Source organism: Jatropha curcas, chromosome 6, assembly GCF_041381405.1.
Source record: "Jatropha curcas cultivar XTBG-Jc1 chromosome 6, XTBG_Jcur_1.0, whole genome shotgun sequence".
NCBI classification, from domain to species: domain Eukaryota; kingdom Viridiplantae; phylum Streptophyta; class Magnoliopsida; order Malpighiales; family Euphorbiaceae; genus Jatropha; species Jatropha curcas.
Window position 1 is genome coordinate 19,639,288 of NC_143156.1, and position 23,401 is coordinate 19,662,688.

At 34.6% G+C, this 23,401-nt stretch overlaps 1 protein-coding gene across 1 annotated transcript; it reads left to right on the plus strand.

Annotated features, from left to right (window-relative positions):
• The first annotated feature begins 8,737 nt into the window (after window positions 1–8,737).
• On the plus strand, window positions 8,738–22,758 carry LOC149495674 (uncharacterized). The gene is made up of 3 exons (XM_089723231.1): window positions 8,738–10,091; window positions 21,080–21,287; window positions 22,647–22,758. The coding sequence occupies exons 1-3, from the start codon at window positions 8,738–8,740 to the stop codon at window positions 22,756–22,758; spliced, it is 1,674 nt and encodes a 557-aa protein (XP_089579357.1).
• The last annotated feature ends 643 nt before the right edge of the window (window positions 22,759–23,401 follow it).

Consider the following 23,401-nt stretch of genomic DNA (forward strand, 5'->3'; position numbering starts at 1 on the left):
AAAGCGTATTTTCAAAAAAAAAAAAAAAAGTAAAGTGCATCATGTAGTAAAATATTATTGAGAGTTTTAGAGGTATATAGAATAGGCTAAGTGATTATCATTTTGAAAATAAAAATAGAAAATTTTCAGTTCGAACCGGACCAGAACTGCCTATTTCTGGCCGGTTCAAGTTCATATTTTAACATTCACATGAACCTTAATTGGCCTTTGAACAGCCGGTTCCGGTTCATCTACAGTACGGTATGGTTCTAATTTGGTTCCAGTTCAAAATGAACCGGTGGCATGCCTACCAACACTTGATAAGGAAGACAGTAGAGGTGCATGTAGATGACATGATCATCAAAAGTATCTATGCCTCGGATCACCTTAACGATTTGGAAGAAGCATTCAAGATCCCAAGCAAATTTAACATGAAGGTGAACCCAGACAAGTGCACATTTGGGGTAAAAGCGAGCAAGTTTTTAGGTTACATGATATCACAGCGGGGGATCAAGGTGAACCCTGAAAATATCAAAGCATTCTTGGAGATGCAACGCCAACTAGTATTCCTGAAGTACAATAGCTGAATGGCCAAAGTACAATAGCATTAAGATGTTTCAATTTCATGCTCGGCCATAAGATGCATGCCTTCTACCAGGGCCTGAAACAGTTGAAGAGCTTCCAATGGGATGAGAAATGTCAACTCGCCTTTGATAAGATAAAGGAGTTCCTTTCCTCCGCCCCTCTCCTGAGTACACCCGAGAAAAGCGAAACCCTTATATTTATATCTAGCTGCTACCAAAAGCACAATAGCATCTGTCTTCGTCCGTGATACGAATCAAGGTAGTAAGATGAAGGATCCTCTAGCTTTACCCGTGGGGCCAATCACAAGAGCTCGTGCAACCAAGCTACAAGCAGCCTTGAATGCATTTGCTTAAGAACAAATCACATTGGAGCTTCAAGATCATAATTATGCAAGATGTGAGATTAAACTTGAAGAAGCACTAAAGTTTGTTATGGTGCTTGAGGCGTGCAAAGAGGCTGCCAATTGATGCATTTCACATGATTCTATACTTAGGCAAATTTAGGAGGATATTATTTTATTATGAGCTTAAGTATGGGTTGTGTAGGGCCTCCGACCCATTTGTCCTGTTTTGTTTAAATTCATTTAGTGGACTTAATTAATTAGTGTAAGGCTGGTTGGGTTTATTTTCCAGAGTTGGGCCAGCCCGAGATTAGTTAATGTTTAAAGTCAGGCTTGTTTTAATTAGTTAGCTTGGGCTTGTGTTTAATTAAGCCCATTTGGGCCACATTAGGTTTAGGCCTGGACTAGCTTAAGTTAATAGCTAAATTAGGTTTAGCCTAGGTCATATATATTATGTTGTAACAGCTGCACGGCAGCCAACATTGAATTAATCAAAAACTTTACGTTTTCTTTGTTCTTTAAGAACAGACCGTGTTCTCATCTTTGCATGAACAGAACCATATTTTCCTTAGTAATTAGGCTTATGAGTTCTACAAGATTAATTGCGCCAAGAATTTCAGAGTTGTTTTCAAGAGTACTTGAAGGTAAGTTTCTGATTCTTGTTCTAAATTCCTTATTTTTCTCTCTTCAAGAGTACTTGGGGGTTAAAGGGATTGACGAGTACTTCCTTGATTGCATGCTTTCCGCTAGATTTTCCTTGTTGATTTGCAAGAGTACTTGTTAATTGGCTAGGGTCGTATTAGTCCGAGAAGAAGATGGAAAGTAGTACCCCATCTATTGCACTAGCAGAGTTCTCCGAGGAGCCAAACTAAGATATCCCTACATTGAAAAATTGGTGTTTGTTGTCCTCACATTGGCGAACAGGTTACGCCATTACTTTCAATCTCACATTATATTTGTTTGAACTAACCACCCTTTAAAAAAGGTCTTATACTGAGTAGAAACTTCTGGGAGGTTAGTAGAATGATCAATCAGACTAGAGGAATTCGACATTAGGTACACACCACGTACTGCCATGAAAGCACAAGTGCTAGCAGAGTTTATGGCTGAATTCTCTAAGGAGCATGGAGAGCACAAACCAGAGGCCGAAGTAACAGATCTTAACAATAATACATGGCAGTTATATATTAATGGAGCCTTAGGAAGAAGTTCAAGGGTTACTGCAGGCATCATACTACAAGGAACGTGGGAAGCTGAAATTATAGTATGCTGTCCACTTGACTTTAAGACAACCAATAATGGTGTTGAATATGAGGGCTTAATCACAGGACTGAAGTTAGTTCTTAAAGTACGAGCTCTACACTACACATCTTCCTAGACTCACAATTAGTAGTAAACCAGGTAACGGGTACCTTCACCACCAAAGGGCAAATTTAGCCAAATACCACTTCCTAGCTATATAAATTTTACGCAAACTAGAGGAAGAAGGTAGCACCTAGCAGATTGCTTGGATTGATCAGATGAACGACAAAGAAGTAGATTCCATCGCCAAAATAGCAGCACGAAAAGAAGAGTTACCCAAAGAAGTCATCTTAGAACAGTAGAGCCATCCAAGCTATGAACAAGGCAAAATTCTCGTTTCCAACTTATCAATTTCATATAAAATGACGTCCAACCTGATAATAGACAAGACCGTATCCAACTTTGTAGGAAAGTTGCAAATTATGTACTCAAAAATGGCGAACTGTACAGGAGGTCAAAAACACATCTCTGGGTGAAGTGCCTAATTGAGGAAGAATGCGACTATGTCATAAGGGAGACTCATGAAGGGGTTTGTGGAGCCCATGAAGGTTTGGCCGCAACAATGAAGACGGATGCTCGGCAATATGTTCGCCACTACCTTACTTGTTAGAAATATGAACGTGTACATAGAAAACCCTCCTCTGAATTACAAACGTTAGGTTTGACATGGCCTTTTACTTAATAGGGGATAGACATCCTAGGACCGCTCCCTATAAAAATAGGACAAAGAAAATTTATAGTTGTAGCCATTGATCACTTCTCCCAGTGGGTATAAGCTGGAGCCCTCAGCACCATAACTCTAGCTCGGATTATCAGTTTTTACAAAAACAATGTAATATTCAGGTATGATATGCCCCATAAGATTGTTACTGATAATGGTAAACAGTTTGATTTAGGAGCCTTCAGATCTTTTTACGAAGACTGGCACATCGGACTTCACTTCACTTTGGTCGCTCATCTCTAAACTAATGGTCTTATCAAAGTAATAAACAGGACTATATTGCAGGGGCTAAAAGAGAGATTAGCCGGAGAAAAAGCCAACTGAGCAAAAGAGCTAAACAGTGCACTATGGGCATATAAAAAAAACTCCTAGACAAGCAACAAGCCAGACCCCATTCTCCCTTTTGTATGGAACCAAGGCTGTAATACTAGTGGAGATAGCCATCCCGAGCAAAAGAATGAACAACTACGAAGAGTTCGAAATGAATGCTTGAAGATTAACCTTGATTTGGTAGAAGAACTTAGAGAGGAAGTAGCAATTTGAGCTAAGGCATGCAGGCAAAGGATGTAAAGGTATTTCAATCGATAAGTCCAAAGCAGGCAATTTAAAGAAGTAAACAATGTGTGGAGAAAAGTCAAAATAACTAAAGGCTCAGTAGATGTAGGCAATCTAGGGCAGAACTAGGAAGGTCCATATGAGATCACAGAGCAATTAGGACCGAGCACATATAAGCTCAAGAAAGTTCATGGAGCCGAGCTACCCAGACATAGAGTGCAAATAATCTGAAGAAAGCTTATTGTATCTCCATAAAATGAAGTGTAAAAGTAGTTAAGGTGAAATAATAAATGTAACTTCAAGTTTTTTCACTTAACTTATCATGCCTTAGAAAATTTGAGAAAGCATGACTAGTTAAGTTTTTCTTAAAGATTTCTTTTACTTAGAAATTTTAGACACTCTTTATTCTCTTGCTAACTCTATCAGTTCGGACTTAAGCAGTCCATTAGTTCGGACTTAAATAGTCCACTAGTTCAGACTTGAGCAGTCCTTTTAATTAATGTTAAGTCATTTTCACCAAGTCTACTACATGCTTTTAAGAAGAATATCTTTTCCGCTTAAGTTAAGGTATTTCACCAAGTTTGAAATAAGCAATCGAAATAAAAATTATGTAAATACTTAGCATGACAATAAAGGAAGAACATAGCAAGGACTTAAATAGAAAATTTCATTAAATACCCAAAAAGTTGTGTTACAAAGGTTTTCGTACTCTATTATATCAAAGTTCACCTAGGAGTCTAAACTGGTCTCCTCTCCTAAGGGAGCTCGACATTTGAGTCTTTCCTTGAAGGAGAGACCATACCAACATCTGCTGGAGCTTCGATGATTGTCTGACGCTGCTCTTCAGGGTTAACCAAGGATCTTGAACTAAAAGGTCCTGGTGCACCTACGAAGAGGAAGGAGGATCTTCTAACACAAGATGGCCACCAACTGACTGGTCTTCATCCTCTTTGTCATCAGGATATACTTGGTTAACCCAGCCCCAATCCAGATTCTGAGCCCTTAGCTCGGTAATAATATTGGCCCCCAAGAGTCAAACAGGCCTTAGCCAAATCTTCCTCCATGGAACCCTCTTCATCCTGAAGCCTCTGCAGTTCATTCTCTAACTCCTGATTTTTGGCCTCTAAAGCCTTGATCTTTCCATCTTGAGCTTCGTTCTCCTCCTGAAGCTTTGCCCGCTTAGCATCCCGAGCTTCAATCTTCACCTACTGCTGAGACTCCTACTCCTTCATAGCAGGATCCAGACTCTTTAAAGCATCCTCCAACTTAACCTTCTTTACCTCAATTTTTTGTTTATGCCCCTTTTAATTTATTTATGCGAGCATAACTAAGGTTGTTAGGATTTATGCCTAGAAGATACACTGGTTGGCAAGGTCCCTTATTGCCAGATCGTCCAAGCACTCGTACTGGTGAAGATTCAAGGAAAAGGGCAATGTCAGGACATCACGCAACTAGGCTAGTCGCTTTGAAGACTGCAATTTGTCCTGTATTTTTTCAGGAAGTAGGCTTGGACATATAGGGCATCGCTAGCCTTGGAAGGAAGAGGGGGAGGAATGGGAATTATCACTTCTTGAGCCTCTTTCTGCTGGGCTCGGTTGAAGGACTTAAAGGAGCATGCTCAACATGAGCAAGCTCCGATGCAACACCAACATCAACCACCGGAGGGTCAAGTATCACCAAAGGAGTGCCCTTATCTGAAATTTCCGTTTCGGCCTTTTTTCTTCATTGCCTCCGCTACTTGTGACATCTTGAAAGCCTTTGCCTTTTGAGCTGCCATCTTTGTAGAAAAAACAAAGAAAAAAGAAATTAAAAAAAATGTCACTATAAGAGAACAACACTTATACAAATAGGAGTTAAACTTACCAAAAGGTGAAGGGTCCGGTCTCATGGGTCTATTGGGAGAATAGATTGGATAACCCTTGGCAATTTCTTACTTTAGGTTCATCAATCTCAACCCCCTAGCCTTTATTAATTCCACACACTGTTGATCTTCAAGGGTCCGCAAAGCTGGGAGATGGTGCGTGGGATCATTAGACCACTGGTTCGGTATCCCGAACCCACCTGGATGCTGAACAATGAAGTATTTTTGTTTCCAATTCTTCAAAGAAGAATTGCAGCTATTCTTTGCTTGGAGGAAATAACGGTCTTTATTTACTTGGACGTATAAATGATAAACTTCCCTTAGCCCCTAAGCTGTGAGAATCGTCCCATCACGGAGAGGCAACTCCACTATATCACATTGAAATCTTAAACCATTAGGATGGAGTTGGCTAATAGTGATGTCATAATCATTGAAAAAAGAATATAAAGGCTTGGATAAAGGTAACCGAACCCTAGATCAAAAGTCTTCCTCATACAGCATAATGGACTCGCTGTCTAATGGTCCATTTATCCTCATATACTATGATGGGTGAGCTAACCTGTATTCTGGTGCGATGCCATATATAAAGCATATGTCAAGAAGCTCGTCCTCATCAATATCAGAAAAAACATCAACAAGCGTAACATTCTCCCTTCTACCTTTTGCTTTGCCCACCCCAGATTCAACAGCTTCGGTATTTTCATCCTCAAATTGATCAACTAAAACTTGAACATCCTCATCGCTAAACGAACCTATGATTCTTCCAATAGCAAATGAAAAATAATGTAGAAAACTATAAAACTTACTAAAACAGGAGGAACTAGAGAGAGAAAGAAGACTTCTAGAGAGAGATGCTTTAATGTTCAGAAATGCAATAGTGCACCAAATAAGGCAAGAAGATAGTCATTTATCTAGAGGGGCGAGATATTGAGAAGTCACCCACATTTAATGAGGTGACTCTTGAAGTTCTCTTCAAGAATACTAACCATCACCTCGTTTCTCTCAAATAGAGCCATTTTCTTTTAAACTGACAGATAAAGACAAGAAATTCCATGCTTAAAAGACACATGCAATAATTAGTGATACAATCTAATATATATATATATATATATATATATATATATATATATATATATATATATATATATTAGATAGTCATTCCATGCTTATAAACCATCGTTTGTAATTGAGCAAAACAATTTTATTAATGCTAGTTTAATTTGTTTAAATACTCAATTAAAAAGAATTGAAAATTTATTAGAAGATAAACCAATTATAAATGAAAATATAAAAGGAAAAGATAAGATTAAATCTCACATCTTTAAACCTTTTCAAATTTCACAGTCCAGTCAAAAAGAATTTGTAAATAAACTAAAAGATCAATTAAGTAAACTTGAGGTTCGTTCTGAGACAACTCAACAAGTAGCTCCAGACACCCCTCAAGCTTCAAGAAATAACTTCAAGAAAATATTTAGTAAAAATAAACATTCAGATAAATGATTTTATTATAGATGCAATTGCATTGTTTGACACAGGTGTAGATTTAAATTGTATAAAATCAGATATAATCCCTAAAAGATACTGGTTAAAAACTAATGAAAAGCTAAGCACAGCCAATAAATCTAAATTAGAAATTATCGGTAAAACAGATGCAATAATAGTAAATCAAGGTTTAGAAATAAACACAGTATTCTTACTGTCTCCTCAAATTAATTATATGGTAATATTAGGAACCCCTTTTATAAACCTAATCACACCATATTCAGTTAAAGAAGATTGTATTAAATTTAAAATAAAAAATAGTAAAGCTAGGTTGGAATTCACAGAAAAACCTAAAAAGAAACAATTAAATTTGTTAAAAGCTCATTCAATTAAAATATTAGAAATTAATTCTTTGATAAAATCTAAAGAAGAAGCTCTAAAAGATATAAAAAATAATGTGTGTTTAAATAGGATTAAAAAGCAATTAGAAACTGAATTTATACAAAATAAAATCAAAAATCTAAAAGAATATATGGAAAATAAACTTTGTGCTGATCATCCAAATGCTTTTTGGAATCGCAAATAGCATGTAGTTGATTTACCATATGAAAAAGATTTTGATGAAAGAACTATTAAAACTAAAGCTAGACCAATTCAGATGAACCCTGAATTGATTGAACATCGTAAAAAAGAAATTAAAGAATTAGAAGATAAAAAACTAATTTGTAAATCTAGAAGTCCATGGTCTTGTGCTGCTTTTTATGTAAATAAAAATGCAGAAATAGAACGTGGAGTACCCAGATTAGTAATAAATTATAAACCATTAAATACAGCTTTAAAATGGATTAGGTATCCTATTCCAAATAAAAAGGATCTTTTAAAGAAATTATATAATGCAAATATTTTTAGTAAATTTGATATGAAATCTGGCTATTGGCAAATTCAAATTGCCCCTAAAGACAGATATAAAACAGCATTCATAGTTCCATTTGGACAATACGAATGGAATGTAATGCCATTTGGATTAAAAAATGCTCCTTCAGAATTCCAAAAAATAATGAATGACATTTTTAATCCATATTCAACATTTTGTATAGTTTATATAGATGATGTATTAATTTTTAGTCAAACACTTGAAAACCATTTTAAACACTTAAAAACCTTTTGCATGGTTATTGAGAAAAATGGTTTAGCACTTAGTAAAACAAAAATGGATCTATTTAAAACTAAAATTAGATTTTTAGGTCATTATATAGAACAAGGTATAATCCAACCTATAGAAAGAACACTTGTTTTTGGAGAAAAATTTCCAGATGAAATTACTAATAAACTCCAATTACAAAGATTTCTTGGTTGTTTAAATTATGTAATTGATTTTTATCCAAATTTAAATTGCATGTTAAAACCATTGCATGATAGACTTCGTAAAAATGCTGGTCCTTGGACAAATCAACACAATTAGTAAAAAAGATTAAATTTTTAGTAAAAGAAATTCCTTATTTGTATATTCCTAATCCTAATGCTTTTAAAATTGTTGAAACTGATGCTTCTGATATTGGTTATGGTGGTATTTTAAAACAAATAATTAATGGTAAAGAACGGATAATCCAATACACTTCAGGTCATTGGACTCCAACTCAATTAAATTACTCTACTATTAAAAAAGAAATATTAAGTATAGTAATTTGTATTAATAAATTTCAAAGTGATTTATTAAATCAAAAGTTTTTGTTAAGAATTGATTGTAAATCTGCTAAAGATATTTTACAAAAAGATGTTCAAAACCTTGCCTCTAAACAGATTTTTGCTAGATGGCAAGCACTTTTAAGTATATTTGAATTTGATATTGAATTTATAAAAGGAAATTCAAATAATATACCAGATTTTCTAACCCGCGAATTCTTACAGAACGATGGGAAGAAAGAAGGATAAAGGGAAGAATCCTATGCCCGATTCACCTAGTAAAAGTTCACCCACTAAAGCTCTTTCAGAGCATTCAGAAGACCTACCTAAAACCCTAAATACTAGTAAAGACCTTAAAAAATGGATTGAAGAACTTTCTCAATCCCCAGAAGTTCTTAAAGCATTGCAGAATATAGCATCTTCTTCCACAGAAGAGTCAGGTATGGCTTCTAAACCTAAAGCGATCGTACCCGCTCATGGTACGGCTACTCTGTCTCAAACGGTAGACAGTAAAGAGATATCAAATCCGTTGATGGCTGTGGATTTGCCAAAAATCCAATATACTAATACTAGTAATATACATAAATGGTTTGTAAAAAGCTTGTATGATTTTGAAATTGAAGTTGAGGATGGGTATAACAATATCAATCCTTGGCAAATTATAAAACATTATTACCCTGAGAATTGGTATTTTGTTCCATTTGATTTGTCAAAATCTCAGGAATATTATCATAATATCTTAGTAGAAACAGGATCAGTAAAAATTAAACATACTTTTGATAAAAATAAAACCATTTCTTATTCTTCTTTACAAACAAAACGCGTCATCCACCCTAAGGATTGGCCTGTATCTTCTTTATTTACTCCAGTAAAATTTAAAACTTTGTATAAACACTGTATGATTTATAATTATTTTGATTATAAAGATGCGTGGGACAAAGTTTTTGGTATTCAAAATCCAACTACTACGCATTCTTGGTTAATATATTTTGATCAAAGTATACGGACTGATTTAAAAATACCAAATTGGTTTAAAAGATGGTGGCAATTTAAAGGCATTTCTGAGGAAATCATTCCTCCGAATATCATTTCTTTATACCACTACTTTAAAGCCCATTATAAACCTAAACCTGAAGAAGTTCATATTCCCTCTCTTATGTACTATTGTATGTCCTTCTTCACTCCATGGGTATACCAATGGTATTTCGACTATCATTATATTCCAGGAACCCAGATTCCTATGTTAGTAAAGAGACATAAAATCAAATGGTGGGGATCTTTTAAAAACTCCACTACTGAATTTAAAATCCGTCAATGGATTCTAAATAAATTGTCCAGCCCATCTAAACCAGCTTTAACGTATGCAAACACATTAGCCATTCAGGATAATCCTCATTTTGGAATCCAGAAGGCCCAATGTCAAGCCCGTTTAGCTGCTGCTAAAACGCCCGAAGAATATAAATTGATCTGTCAAGAGATGTTTGAACAACTCTCTACCAGTTCAAATCAGCCCATAAACCCATCATTTAGTAAAGCCCACAGTGCATCCTCTAGTAAATCTTCAACAACTACACGCCACAAAGGTAAAAGTAAAATGGTATTATCATCATCATCATCCCAATCCTCATCCTCAAATGAAGATAGTGATAGTAATGATGATATTCCCTCTCCCATTAAAATCAAAAGTAAAGCCGGTAAAACAGCTAAAGCAAAGAAAGAAAAGATAAAAAGAGAAAAAAGAAAAGAAAAAATAAAAAAGAAAAAGAAGGACAGCTCATCGTCCTCATCTTATTCTGAATCATTGTAAATAGGCAGAAGAAACCTTATTTCTTCAACTTTTCAGTAAAACGCCAAGATATTTTTTCCAACTAATCAGGTTGCAGACCAAAAACTATTCATCTACAGTAAAGGTTAACCACTATTCAGCTACAGTAAAGGACAGGTTGCTCAACAGTAGAGGTCAAGACACAGTGGCAGACAACCCACTGTTCATCAACAGTAAAAGTCAAGATTCGGTGGCCGACATGGCACTGTTCATGAATAGTAAAAGCAAATAGTAAAGATTCCAATAATTTGTTATTTAAAAGGGAGCCTTTCCTCTTGTGAAGGCATAAGCTTAGACTTGGACATAAACTTAGATTAGAAGACCTCTCCCCTTTCCTTTCAACGTCGCTTGTAAGGATTCAAGGTTAGAGATTCTATGTAAGTATAAACTAGTTTGAGCTTATCATTTAAATTTGTAAGTTTGTAAATCAAATTTAAATTTTGTATTTAAATAAAAGTAAATTTTATATCTTGCTACTATTCTAAAGCCCGTGTTGACGGCACCCTTCTTCTTCTCCCTCCACACTCTGACTTAATTCTGGGGATCCCAGGTTAAGGTTGCAGGAACCCTAAACCTTTAATTAAAATAAATTGAATGAAAATTGGTTGAGTTGATTGATACATATTAAATTAAATTGATAAATTATAAGTATGCTCTGTGGATGCGGCTTAGTCTGATCTTCCACATCAGAAATATTGGTTTGAACTACTAGCACCTCTGAATCTCTTACTTTCTGACTGATAGGTACTGGGTGCACTCTGAGTCTGGTCTCTCCTCTGCTGAGACCGCTGACGTCTGGTACGCTGACTGGCCTGAATTCACTCTATCTCCTGAGCTGCCTCTACCAAAGCTGAGAACTCTCTAAATCTGGACGCTACCACTCCCATCTGAATCTCATCGTTCAGGCCTTCCTGAAACTTTTTACACCTTTCGGCTTCTGTAGCCACTATCCCCTTACCATACCTGCTGAGTCTGGTAAATTCTCGCTCATATTCGGCAACTGACATTCTGTTCTGCCTCAGGTATAAGAATTCTTTCCTTCTCGCATCTAGATAAGCCTCTGTGATGAACTTTTTCTTAAATTCATCCAAGAAGAATTGCCATGTACGCTGCTCTGCTGATACTCGCTGCTGAACAGTAGTCCACCATGTGTATGCCTCATCTATGAGCAATGATGTGGCACAAACCAACTTGTCCTCTGGTGTACATTGTAATTGTTCCAGAACTCTCGATGTCCCATCTAACCAATACTCAGCTCTTTCTGGACTATCATCCTTGTTAGCACTGAATTCTTTCGCCCCATATTTCCGAAGCTTCTCTAGTGCGGGCTTTCTTTCTCTTTCTACTACTATTGGTGCTTGAGGTATCACTCCTGCAATCTGTCGAAAAGTATCTGCAAGTTGCTTTAACAACACCTCTTGACCTGGTGCTACTGGAGCCTCACCCTCCACTGGCCTGGAGGCGTGTGACTCGCTCTCACCTTCCTGTGACATCCTCCTAAATAAACAACAACTGCTTAGTTCATCAGGGTAGTCATGGCATGTACACTATACTGACTTATGCATGTAAGCCCGGGGAAACTAAACCTAGGGCTCTGATACCAAAATTTGTAACACCCCTTCCCGGTCCACCCGTAAACTCGAATGAACCGGACCGAGACACTACAAACTAGTTGACTGTATGGTCTGACATGCTGAAAACATGATGTATGTTGAATATAATCTCATGCTGATGTTGTTTACAATAATAATGTAATTTATATTTACAAAACATGATACTAGTGTCAAAATGAAATGGGCCCAACTGTGTGCCCTGTACATGCCATGAAAAGGATAGACAAAAGATACACATCCAAATGAGTAGCTACCCTGAAGACTGAGTCTTCTACAGATGAACTGCAGCAGTTGTAAGCTGACTCTCTACGATCCAATCTCAAAACCTGCGAGTTAAACAGGTAACTCGCTGAGCAATAAAGCTCAGTGGATATCTCAACAGATAAAGAAACAATTAAACACATACATGGATAGAAAGAACCATGTAAACACATATGGCACATATAAGCACACACATCATGATACTTTCATGATACCTTGATTATCTTTTGTACTGTTTATAATAATGTATGATTCATGGAATGTTATGTCAAGATATCTGTATGGCTCCATAAGGTTATAGTGAAACCGAAGTGATAAGAAAAACTGTATGAAACTGGATGAATACTGTATGCTTGGCTGCTATGGCCCATATATAATCATATCCACTCAACGGCCTGTAGCCGGAGTATCAAACTGTATGAGGTGCAGATCTGCTATCCTATGTCGCGACATAGCCTTATCTACATGGTTTCTACCTAACCTCAATGGAGCATAATGTTGGTATGTCAATAATATAACACAACATCATATTAATAGTTCATAACTTCATAATTCATAATGTATATTTGATTTCACATCATTTGCATGCTTGCATGTTGTTTTGATACATGTTCTAATGTTGTGTTTGATGTTAAAATGATTGGAGGCATATAAGTGAAGCAAAGGAATACAATTGCATTGAAAATGAAGTCCAAAAATGAATGAAAACACAAGTCGCGAGCGCGTACTTGAAAGTTGCGAGCTTGTAAAGCACCAAATGAGAGACAGTGAGTTATCGGGCACAAGTCGCGAGCGCGTACTTGAAAGTCGCGAGCGCGAGAAGTGCCAAATGAGAGACAGTGAGTTATCGGGCACAAGTCGCGAGCGCGTACTTGAAAGTCGCGAGCGCGAGAAGTGCCAAATGAGAGACAGTGAGTTCCCAGGCCAAATTCGCGAGCGCGCGATGAAGGTTGCGAGTGCTTACAGGCCAAGGGCCAAGTACGCGAGCGCGCACTTCAAAGTCGCGAGCGCGAGATGTGTCAAATAAGAGTCAGAGAGTTTCAGGTGAAAGTCGCGAGCGCGCATTTGAAAATCGCGAGCGCGAGAAGGCAACGCGAGCTCGTCATGCGATTCGCGTGCGCGCTTCGCGTTTTCCAGCCTGCACAGTCTGTACTCTTTTGGTCATATCTCTCAATATACAACTCCGATTTGGATGATTCAAAAACCCATGTAAAGCTAACACATAGAGGAACAAATAACTCTTCTATGACACTTCCTAATTACATCATTAAATGGGGTCAAAATCAAGATGAAGTTACTGGTAAAATTTCCAGCAAAACCTGTTTCAACATAAACTCAATATTTACTTCATTTATTCAATACTTCCCCTGTTTTCCCCTATTTCTCACCATTACCAGTCCTCCCACTCAACATGAAGCAATATTGTCTCAATAGCAACACACCACACAATCTCATACAAAGAAAATGGTAAATGAAAAGAGATATCAAACCTTTACTCCAAAAAGCTTGAGCTCTTCTTTAACTTCTTTTTTCTACACTCTTTGAACTCCCTTCACCTATAAATAAGAATTCTTATGAATTCTAACATAATAGCACCAAATGATTCAATTATGAACTTCAAGAAGGTTTACTTACTTGGATAGAAGAAAACTTGAAGTTAAGGCTTAACTACCATGAAAATGGATGGAGAAAGGAAGAAAGGAAGAAGATGAAGATAAAGATGAAAAATGGGAAAGTGAAATGGGTATTACGGGTAGGCCATCAAAAATCAAGGGATTTTATGTAAAACTTCCTAAATGGTACCTCAATTAGCAAAAGGCTACTACTTAATACCCAAGCTTGATCTTTTAATGCAAATAAATCCTCACCCATATGCTTTGATCTTTTTCTCTCACTCAAGTAACTCCACTTATAACCCCATTCTACCCCAACCGGGTTTGGTCTGGCCCGACTCAACTCGACTCTATGAAAAGACTCGACTCGGGACTAAGACTCGACTCGGGACTAAGACTCGACTCGGGACTAAGACTCGATTCGGGAGGATGTCACAAATTGTGTATGCTGATTTGTCCAAGGACCAGCATTTTTACGAAGTCTATCATGCAATGGTTTTAACATTCAATTTAAATTTGGATAAAAATCAATTACATAATTTAAACAACCAAGAAATCTTTGTAATTGGAGTTTATTAGTAATTTCATCTGGAAATTTTTCTCCAAAAACAAGTGTTCTTTCTATAGGTTGGATTATACCTTGTTCTATATAATGACCTAAAAATCTAATTTTAGTTTTAAATAGATCCATTTTTGTTTTACTAAGTGCTAAACCATTTTTCTCAATAACCATGCAAAAGGTTTTTAAGTGTTTAAAATGGTTTTCAAGTGTTTGACTAAAAATTAATACATCATCTATATAGACTATACAAAATGTTGAATATTTATTAAAAATGTCATTCATTATTCTTTGGAATTCTGAAGGAGCATTTTTTAATCCAAATGGCATTACATTCCATTCGTATTGTCCAAATGGAACTGTGAATGCTGTTTTATATCTGTCTTTAGGGGCAATTTGAATTTGCCAATAGCCAGATTTCATATCAAATTTACTAAAAATATTTGCATTATATAATTTCTTTAAAAGATCCTTTTTATTTGGAATAGGATACCTAATCCATTTTAAAGCTGTATTTAATGGTTTATAATTTATTACTAATCTGGGTACTCCACGTTCTATTTCTGCATTTTTATTTACATAAAAAGCAGCACAAGACCATGGACTTCTAGATTTACAAATTAGTTTTTTATCTTCTAATTTTTTAATTTCTTTTTTACAATGTTCAATCAATTCAGGGTTCATCTGAATTGGTCTAGCTTTAGTTTTAATAGTTCTTTCATCAAAATCTTTTCATATGGTAAATCAACTACATGCTGTTTGTGATTCTAAAAAGCATTTGGATGATCAGCACAAAGTTTATTTTCCATATATTCTTTTAGATTTTTGATTTTATTTTGTATAAATTCAGTTTCTAATTGCTTTTTAATCCTATTTAAACACACATTATTTTTTATATCTTTTAGATCTTCTTCTTTAGATTTTATCAAAGAATTAATTTCTAATATTTTAATTGAATGAGCTTTTAACAAATTTAATTGCTTCTTTTTAGGTTTTTCTGTGAATTCCAACCTAGCTTTACTATTTTTTATTTTAAATTTAATACAATCTTCTTTAACTAAATATGGTGTGATTAGGTTTATAAAAGGGGTTCCTAATATTACCATATAATTAATTTGAGGAGACAGTAAGAATACTGTGTTTATTTCTAAACCTTGATTTACTATTATTGCATCTGTTTTACCAATAATTTCTAATTTAGATTTATTTGCTGTGTTTAGCTTTTCATTTGTTTTTAACCAGTATCTTTTAGGGATTATATCTGATTTTATACAATTTAAATCTGCACCTGTGTCAAACAATGCAATTGCATCTATAATAAAATCATTTATCTGAATGTTTATTTTTACTAAATATTTTCTTGAAGTTATTTCTTGTAATAAATTTAGAAAATTACTATCTATATCTTCATTCAATTGGTTTATGTCTTCTTTTATGTCATTGTCTGGTTCTTCATCAGAGGAAGAACTAGAAATGAGTTGAGACTCTAAATGTTTTATTCTTTTACTATTTTGTTAAAATTGCATTTTTAATTCATTTACTTCATGCTTTAAAATTTTGATTTCTTTATATAAATCTTTATTAGAAGTTTCTATATCTACCTTTTTATTTTTATTTTTATTTAAAATAGTCGTTAAATCATAAGTATTAGATTGAATTTTAGGAGTTATACCTTCTTTTACTGGTTTTTCTTCTTCAAAACTTTTTATAAGTTTTTTAAGAAGTTTAGCTTTAGTGTCTTGATCATCTATATTTTTTACTACTTCTAATAATATACTTTGATCTTTCGTTAACATATTTAAAGATTTTTCAGATGAACTAGTTGTTGAACCTAATTCATCAATCTGGTTTTCACTTTCTATAATCTCAAATTCTGAAGTATCAGAATCAAGATATAATTCGTGAATTTTATTTAACACTTCATCATCTAGGTTTAATTCATTTAATTTTTTATTGAAGCGACAAAATTTAGAAGTATGACATTTTTTACCACAATTGTAACAAGTTAAATCTTTAAAAGAAGTTTTACCTGAAGATTTATATGGTTGTTTTCTTTTTTGTTTCTTATTGGGTTTATATTTTTCTTTATGATAAAATTTATCTTTACTGGGTGTAGACCTATATTGCCTTTTATAATCTTTAAGATTACTTAATAATTCTGCATTTTTATCTTTTAAGTGAGACGGATCACCTATAAAATGTAAAGAAATAGTTAGAATTAAGGATGATACAGCATCCTAAATTACTTCACCATTCTCATCATAGATAGGTTCACCTTCATCATTTACTTGTATTGAATTTAATATTTCTAAATGTTGTTGGTCAGTTAGGTGATAATCCCACCAACCTTTTAATTGTCCTGTAAAACCAGCTATAATGATTTCAGCGATAGCTAAATAATGGATTGAGTTTTATATGCATTAGCAGCCATTGTCATTTGCTGCAGAATACTCAATATATTATATTCAGAAAGTCCATCTATATACCATTCATATATAGTTGTTGCATTATATTTAAATTGAGATATAGTGTTAGGTTTATCAATTATGCCTAGGTCTGGTGCCCTATTTACTATTTCTCTATGGGTTATAGGATTTATTTCAAATTTTTTAATATCTTCTGAGTCAGGTTCACTAACCTCAAAATTAGTATTTTCTTCTAAAATGTTTATATTTCTTGAAGCTTGAGGGGTGTCTGGAGCTACTTGTTGAGTTGTCTCAGAACGAACCTCAAGTTTACTTAATTGATCTTTTAGTTTATTTACAAATTCTTTTTGACTGGACTGTGAAATTTGAAAGGTTTAAAGATGTGAGATTTAATCTTATCTTTTCCTTTTATATTTTCATTTATAATTGGTTTATCTTCTAATAAATTTTCAATTCTTTTTAATTGAGTATTTAAACAAATTAAACTAGCATTACTAAAATTGTTTTGCTCAATTACTTTTTTATTTGCATCATTTTCTTGAGTAATTTTATAAGGAGCACATATAATTTCATTATCCTGATATTTTAATTTACTAATTGTTTTAGGTGGAAAATCACTTTTTATTGTTTGTTCATTTACTATCCATTCTGGTCTTTTATCTCGAATAGTTATGGGATTTACACTTTTAGTTGATTTATTTTCTTTAATGGATTTATACCAATCAAAGAAATTAATTTCAGTTTGGTTACACACTTTATAATCTAAATATTCACATTTTAATTCTTCAAAAGTATATGTTTTTAATATCCTTTTCATTTTGATTAAATTTTTTGTTTTAGATATTTCTTTTATTAAACTTTTTTCAATATCATCTTTACTAAGAACATTTAATTCTCTGTTTATATCACTAACATTTTCAGTTATGGCTGAAGCTGTTGGTGATTCGGGAGATGAATTTACCAAATTGGATTGTTGGTTTAAGTAATTATCAACAGGATTATATACTGCCTGTGGAATAGAATTACTATAATCAACACCTTTCATTTTAAGTGATGGATTTAAATTTGGAATATCCGAGGTAGAATACCTTGGTTTTACTAAGGTTTGAATGATTGGTTTAGGCTCAGTTTCTTTATACTTAGCATAAATTATAGAAGGGATAGATGAAGTAAGTTTTTCATTTTCATCTGTAGTTACAGAAGAAGATGACCCTGTATACCTCATACTTTGACTTCTATTAAATTTTAATGTAACTTTACCATCTTCAAATTGTTCAATTTTTTGTAAATTTATGTTAGGTTTTACCTTTTCTGTGACTGGAGGAGGTACAACCCCTTCCAAAATCCATTCATCTGGGAGTGTTATGTCTTTCCATTGAATGGTTTTAGGAATTACTGTGTTTGTTTTAGTTAAATCGGTTTGAAGAAATCTAGTTTCCCCAATTTTAGGTTGTAATTTATATTTAGTACCAAAAGCTGAATTCATGGCTTTATAATGAATTTTATAAATTAAAGCGATAGGAATTGATCCCTGCTTCATTTTATAATTATGTGTTTTAATTTCTAAAACTATACTTTCTAAAATATTTAAATCATTTAAAGAAACTGTCATATCTGAGTATACTTCAAAAGAAATAGGCCCTTCACTAAGACTAGTTTCGACAGATCCTAATAAAGAATCTTGGAAATTTAAAAATCTAGCATCTCTTACTATGGCAAGAATACTAGTATTTAATCCTTCTCTGGTTAAAGGTTTTATTCCTACTTGAATTAATCATATATGAATATATTTGTATTTTTTACTTTTATGATGCTGTAAGGTTTTAGAAGACAAAAGAGTTATCCTTTCAAAAGGTTTACTTAATTGAAAATCTCTTTGTTCAGTTTTAATGACATAATCAGTTTTAAATAAATTAAATTTAGAAACTTTATAAATTTGTTCTTTATCAACTTTAGGAATTTCCCATTCATCAATTGCTTTACTAAAATCTTGCAAAATTAATTCATTTCTATTTATGACTCTTTTAATTTCTGAAGACTCAGAATCATCAGATTTAACACTACTATTAGATCAACATAATAAAGGATCCATTTTATGATATCAACAAGTCGCGGCCACTGCCTGGTTATACCCTTACTCAGCCTTTCAACACACGGCTATGGACGGGTTCAGTAGGCATACCCAAAACTATCTATGATATCCAGAAAATGAATATTTATTATGAAGATAATAATAATGTGAAACCCTATGGCTCTGATACCATCAAAAGGGAAAGGATCGTTTACTAAAGGTCAATATACATACAAATTAGAACACTATGATCAATGGGATCAATGAATATATAAATATAATTCATATGACTTTTTATATATATATATATATATATATATATATATATATATAATGATAACATCCTCTTTGGACATAAATGACCAAATAACTAAGGGGGGACTACTGATAATAAAATATACAAAAGATCAATATATATTTATATTAAAAGATATTAAACTCCTTAATCAACTCTAACTAACAGATAATATATGATTTTCACAATCCTTATCCTAGTACAATTATCCCTAACCCACTTTATATATAAAACATTAATTCCAAGGAAGGACTAATGCACAATTCTCTCACCCTCAATTTCTGACAAGTTAACAGTAGTTAATCCTTAAATTGTCTATTTACTTTAATAAATTTTATCTTATTTTCAATAATCCTTATTAATTCTTACTTATTATTCTAATATAATAATTGCACATGTGTTATTTAAGATGAGCATAATAGAAAACTTATATGAATAAAATTTTCCTTTAACCATAATAATTGATATTTCTTAATTTGTGTGAAAATAAAAAAGTGAACTATTTTTTTGGAATGGAGGGAATATATCTTAAGGATATTGTTATAATTTATGGAAATGCTTTTTGTCCTTGAGGTTCAGCCTAATTAATTATATCATTCTTTTATTTGTAAGGACTAATTTAAATATCTTTGAGGTTTGAACCCATTAAATAATAGTCATTCTATCCAAAAAGTTGGCATTTCATCGTTAAATCAATATGCAAAGGGCTGAATACATAAATTTATTCTTGAACTTTGCAACTTTAAACTTATGGCATTCTGAACTTTGCGAATGACCTATTGTGCACTTGAACTTGTAAATTTTACTAATATTATACATCTTTAGATAGTAATATCAATAATTTTTAGGGTTTTTGGTTTTTATCTGTAAACTATCGACTTGATATGTAAGTAGCATTGACTTTTGCAATAATAATTTTTAGAAATTTTAAATTTTTAATGAATGTTTAATTGACCTAATTTTGAAAGTTGAAATATTTAATAAAATAATTTTAAAAATTAAAACGTTTAATAGATGTAATTTTATAAATTAAAGTGTTTGATTGATAAAAGTAGAAGTTAAAGTTATCACAAGATTAAAATAATAAAGTTTAGAGGTGAATTTATGTATTTAGCCATATGCAAAGACTTCAACTTCCACCTAACTACATCTTTAATGCCATTTTTTTTTTAAATTTTTTAAAGAGCCAAAGCCAAAACTAAACAAAGGCATTAAAAGAAGCAAGCAAATGAAAATCAAGTACTCAATGGATAGCTAAAACAATCAAAAAATCAAGATTCAAACTAAATTAAGCAACAACAACGAAAACACAAAGCCCAAGTATCATATATAAATTTCAAATATTTATACCACCATAATCAAATGGTTTTATGATAAATTTTATTGGATATTTAGAGAGATTAATTATTAGATATCTTGGTTGAGGTGGTCATCTTTACTGTTCTCCTGTGGATTTTAATTATGGGATTTGTGGATTTGATACTAGTATCAGCATGAAACAACCTGAATTTTTATTTTCAAAACATTTTCCAATTAAATTTAATGAACCGACAGCCTGGAAATTCATATTAATATTTTAATGCGAACACTGTGAGAAACCGAACCAATAATCGATTGAAAAAGCCGTAAACCAATTGAAAACCAAAGATATGGGCCGAACCGAACCGAATCGAACCGGTTCGACCCAAACCATCTAGAATTTTCTTTTTCCTCTATTTCTAGCGCACACCTCACTCCCCCTTCCCCATCCCTGCGCTTACCGACCACCGGCGATACCATCTCCGCCATTTTCTTCTTCTTCTTCTTCTTATTCTTCTTCTTCTTCTTCTTCTTCTTCTTCTTTCTTTCCTTTTTCTTTCTTTCTTTCCCTTTCTTCTTCCCTGCACCTGCGTTCGCATCACTGTCCAGCAACTCCAGTCGAGCGCCACCGCCGTTCTCACTGCCGCTCATCATCGGAGCAGCTCTGTCGCTTGTCCCGCCTCGTCCTAGCTCACGCAGCGCCACCAGATCACACAGTCAGGCCCTCTGTCAGGTCTGTCGTGCCTACAGCAGCAGCTCCAGCTTCAAGCCTCGCTGCCAGCCGCTCCTCCGCCTCTCTCCGCCTCTCTACGCCACTGTTAGTTGGATCCGGCCACCGGCAGTTACTGCCCTTCGATCCGGCACGCGTAAAAAAAACTCCCACTCTAGCAAAATTTGATAACAATTATATTTTGGGTTTGTGAGAATGGTATATGTGATATGGATCCTGAATATGATATGAAATTTGGCCAGGTAAATGGGAGATCGGCGCCCCCGTGTGCACCTGCTGCTATGATCTGTGTGATATGAAAAACCACAGGTTGGTCTCTTTATTGGGCGCACCTGATAATCTAGATCTGATCGCAGCCCGCAGGGTGGCCTCCTGTTGTGAGCACCTGATGATCTAGATTTGATGGAGACGACCGGGTTACCTCCTGTGGGTATGGAAAAGAATAGAGAGAATGGAAAAACAATGACAGGGTTGGTCAAGCGAGGATTAGACCGGTCGGCTAGTATGGGGGATCGGCTCCCTGGTGCACATGTGAGAGGATGAGCCATGTGGGAGGACGGCTCATCGGGGGTTCGGTGACTCCACTGACTAATTTCCACGTGATGTGATTATTTGAAGGTGATATTGTTTGTGGGTGCTGATGATATGCCATATCACTGACGGTTGTGTGTTCATTCAGTATATTAGGACGCATTTCGTGTGACTGTGTGCGGTGTGTATTATTTATTATTATTCACTGAGTTGCAAAACTCACCCCCCTCCTCTCCAAACTTCTCAGGTAGTAGGAAGTTACTGATCCAACGGAAGCTCTGCAATCTTCTCCGCAGAGTTATAAATGTAAACTTTATATTTCTGTTATTTAATTTTGGATGTATAAATTATTCTATTATCAGAATATTATTGAACTCCGCAGTTATAGGGTTGTGTATTTCAATTGGGCTTTGCCGTATGCTTATTTTGTAAATGACTTGTTATATATTAGACGCAGATGAATTAGTATATTCGTATTATGAATATGACTTACCATGATTAGGCCCAAACTAAGCTTTAATTGAGATATTTAAAATTGGGCCGGATTGTATAATACTTATATTTATATCCTAGTTGTATGGGCTTACTGTTCCTGTTAAATGGTGTGGCATGTATAAGTAGAGTAGTTTAGGCTTACTACGGGCCTCGGGGGCCTTAAGCTTACCTGGGCCCTAGTGCCGGTTCGGCCCACGGAGACGGGTCGTGACAAAGGTGGTATCAGAGCTTAAGTCTATGATTTTAGGAATGACTGCGGAGTTATTTCTGTCACGTCTTGATATAGTATCATTTGCCTCTTACATTTCAGCGTGATTACTGCTAGAGTCATATTTTAAGCTAGACTAGTGATATAATTGTTGTTAGTAGGATTGGTCTTGTTACGTTCTAATGAATTTCATTTTATACCTTGAATTTCAGCATGGTGAATACTAGGAGAAGAACATCCGGAAACATGGAGCGAGAAGCTCCAGACGAAGCCTCTTCCGGGCATCTAGCCAACCCGAGACACCGAAGGGGTAGACGTATTTGAAATGAAAATAATCAGGAGGAAGGTATCCAGGAAATTCATAACGAGGAAAATATGACTGAAAATCCTACAAAAATGAACACACTAATGTCTGGACTTCAGCGAGCTATAGCAGCTATGAACGACATGTTGATACAGCAACAACAGTTCTTTCAGACTCAACAGCAACAGCAACAGCAACAGCAACAGATGCACCCTCCTATGCCTGACCCAGCAACACAACCATTTCAGCCGGCTCCACCACCTACTGTTCCGAGGGCTGCTAATGATAACCTTTATGACAGGTTCATTCGTTACAAACCACCTAAGTTTACAGGCACTAAAGATGCTCATTCATTTCTAGCCAGAATCAGAGAGTTCTGCATTGAGTTGGGTTGTGATGACGAGAGATCCATCATATTTGCAGGCCACAGAATGGAGGGTATGGCTGAAATGTGGTTCAGAGATTATGTTTTGCCTATTGTTAAAGGGATGTATTGGCAACAATTTTCTTCTCTCTTTATTGACCGCTTCATACCAGAAGGAACTAGGAGGGCCAAAATGAGGGAATTTGAGTCCTTGGTTCAGGGGAATTTGTCTGTAGATAAGTATGCTACCAGATTCGTAGAATTGAGCAGGTATGCTCCGGGGTCTGTACCTGATGAGG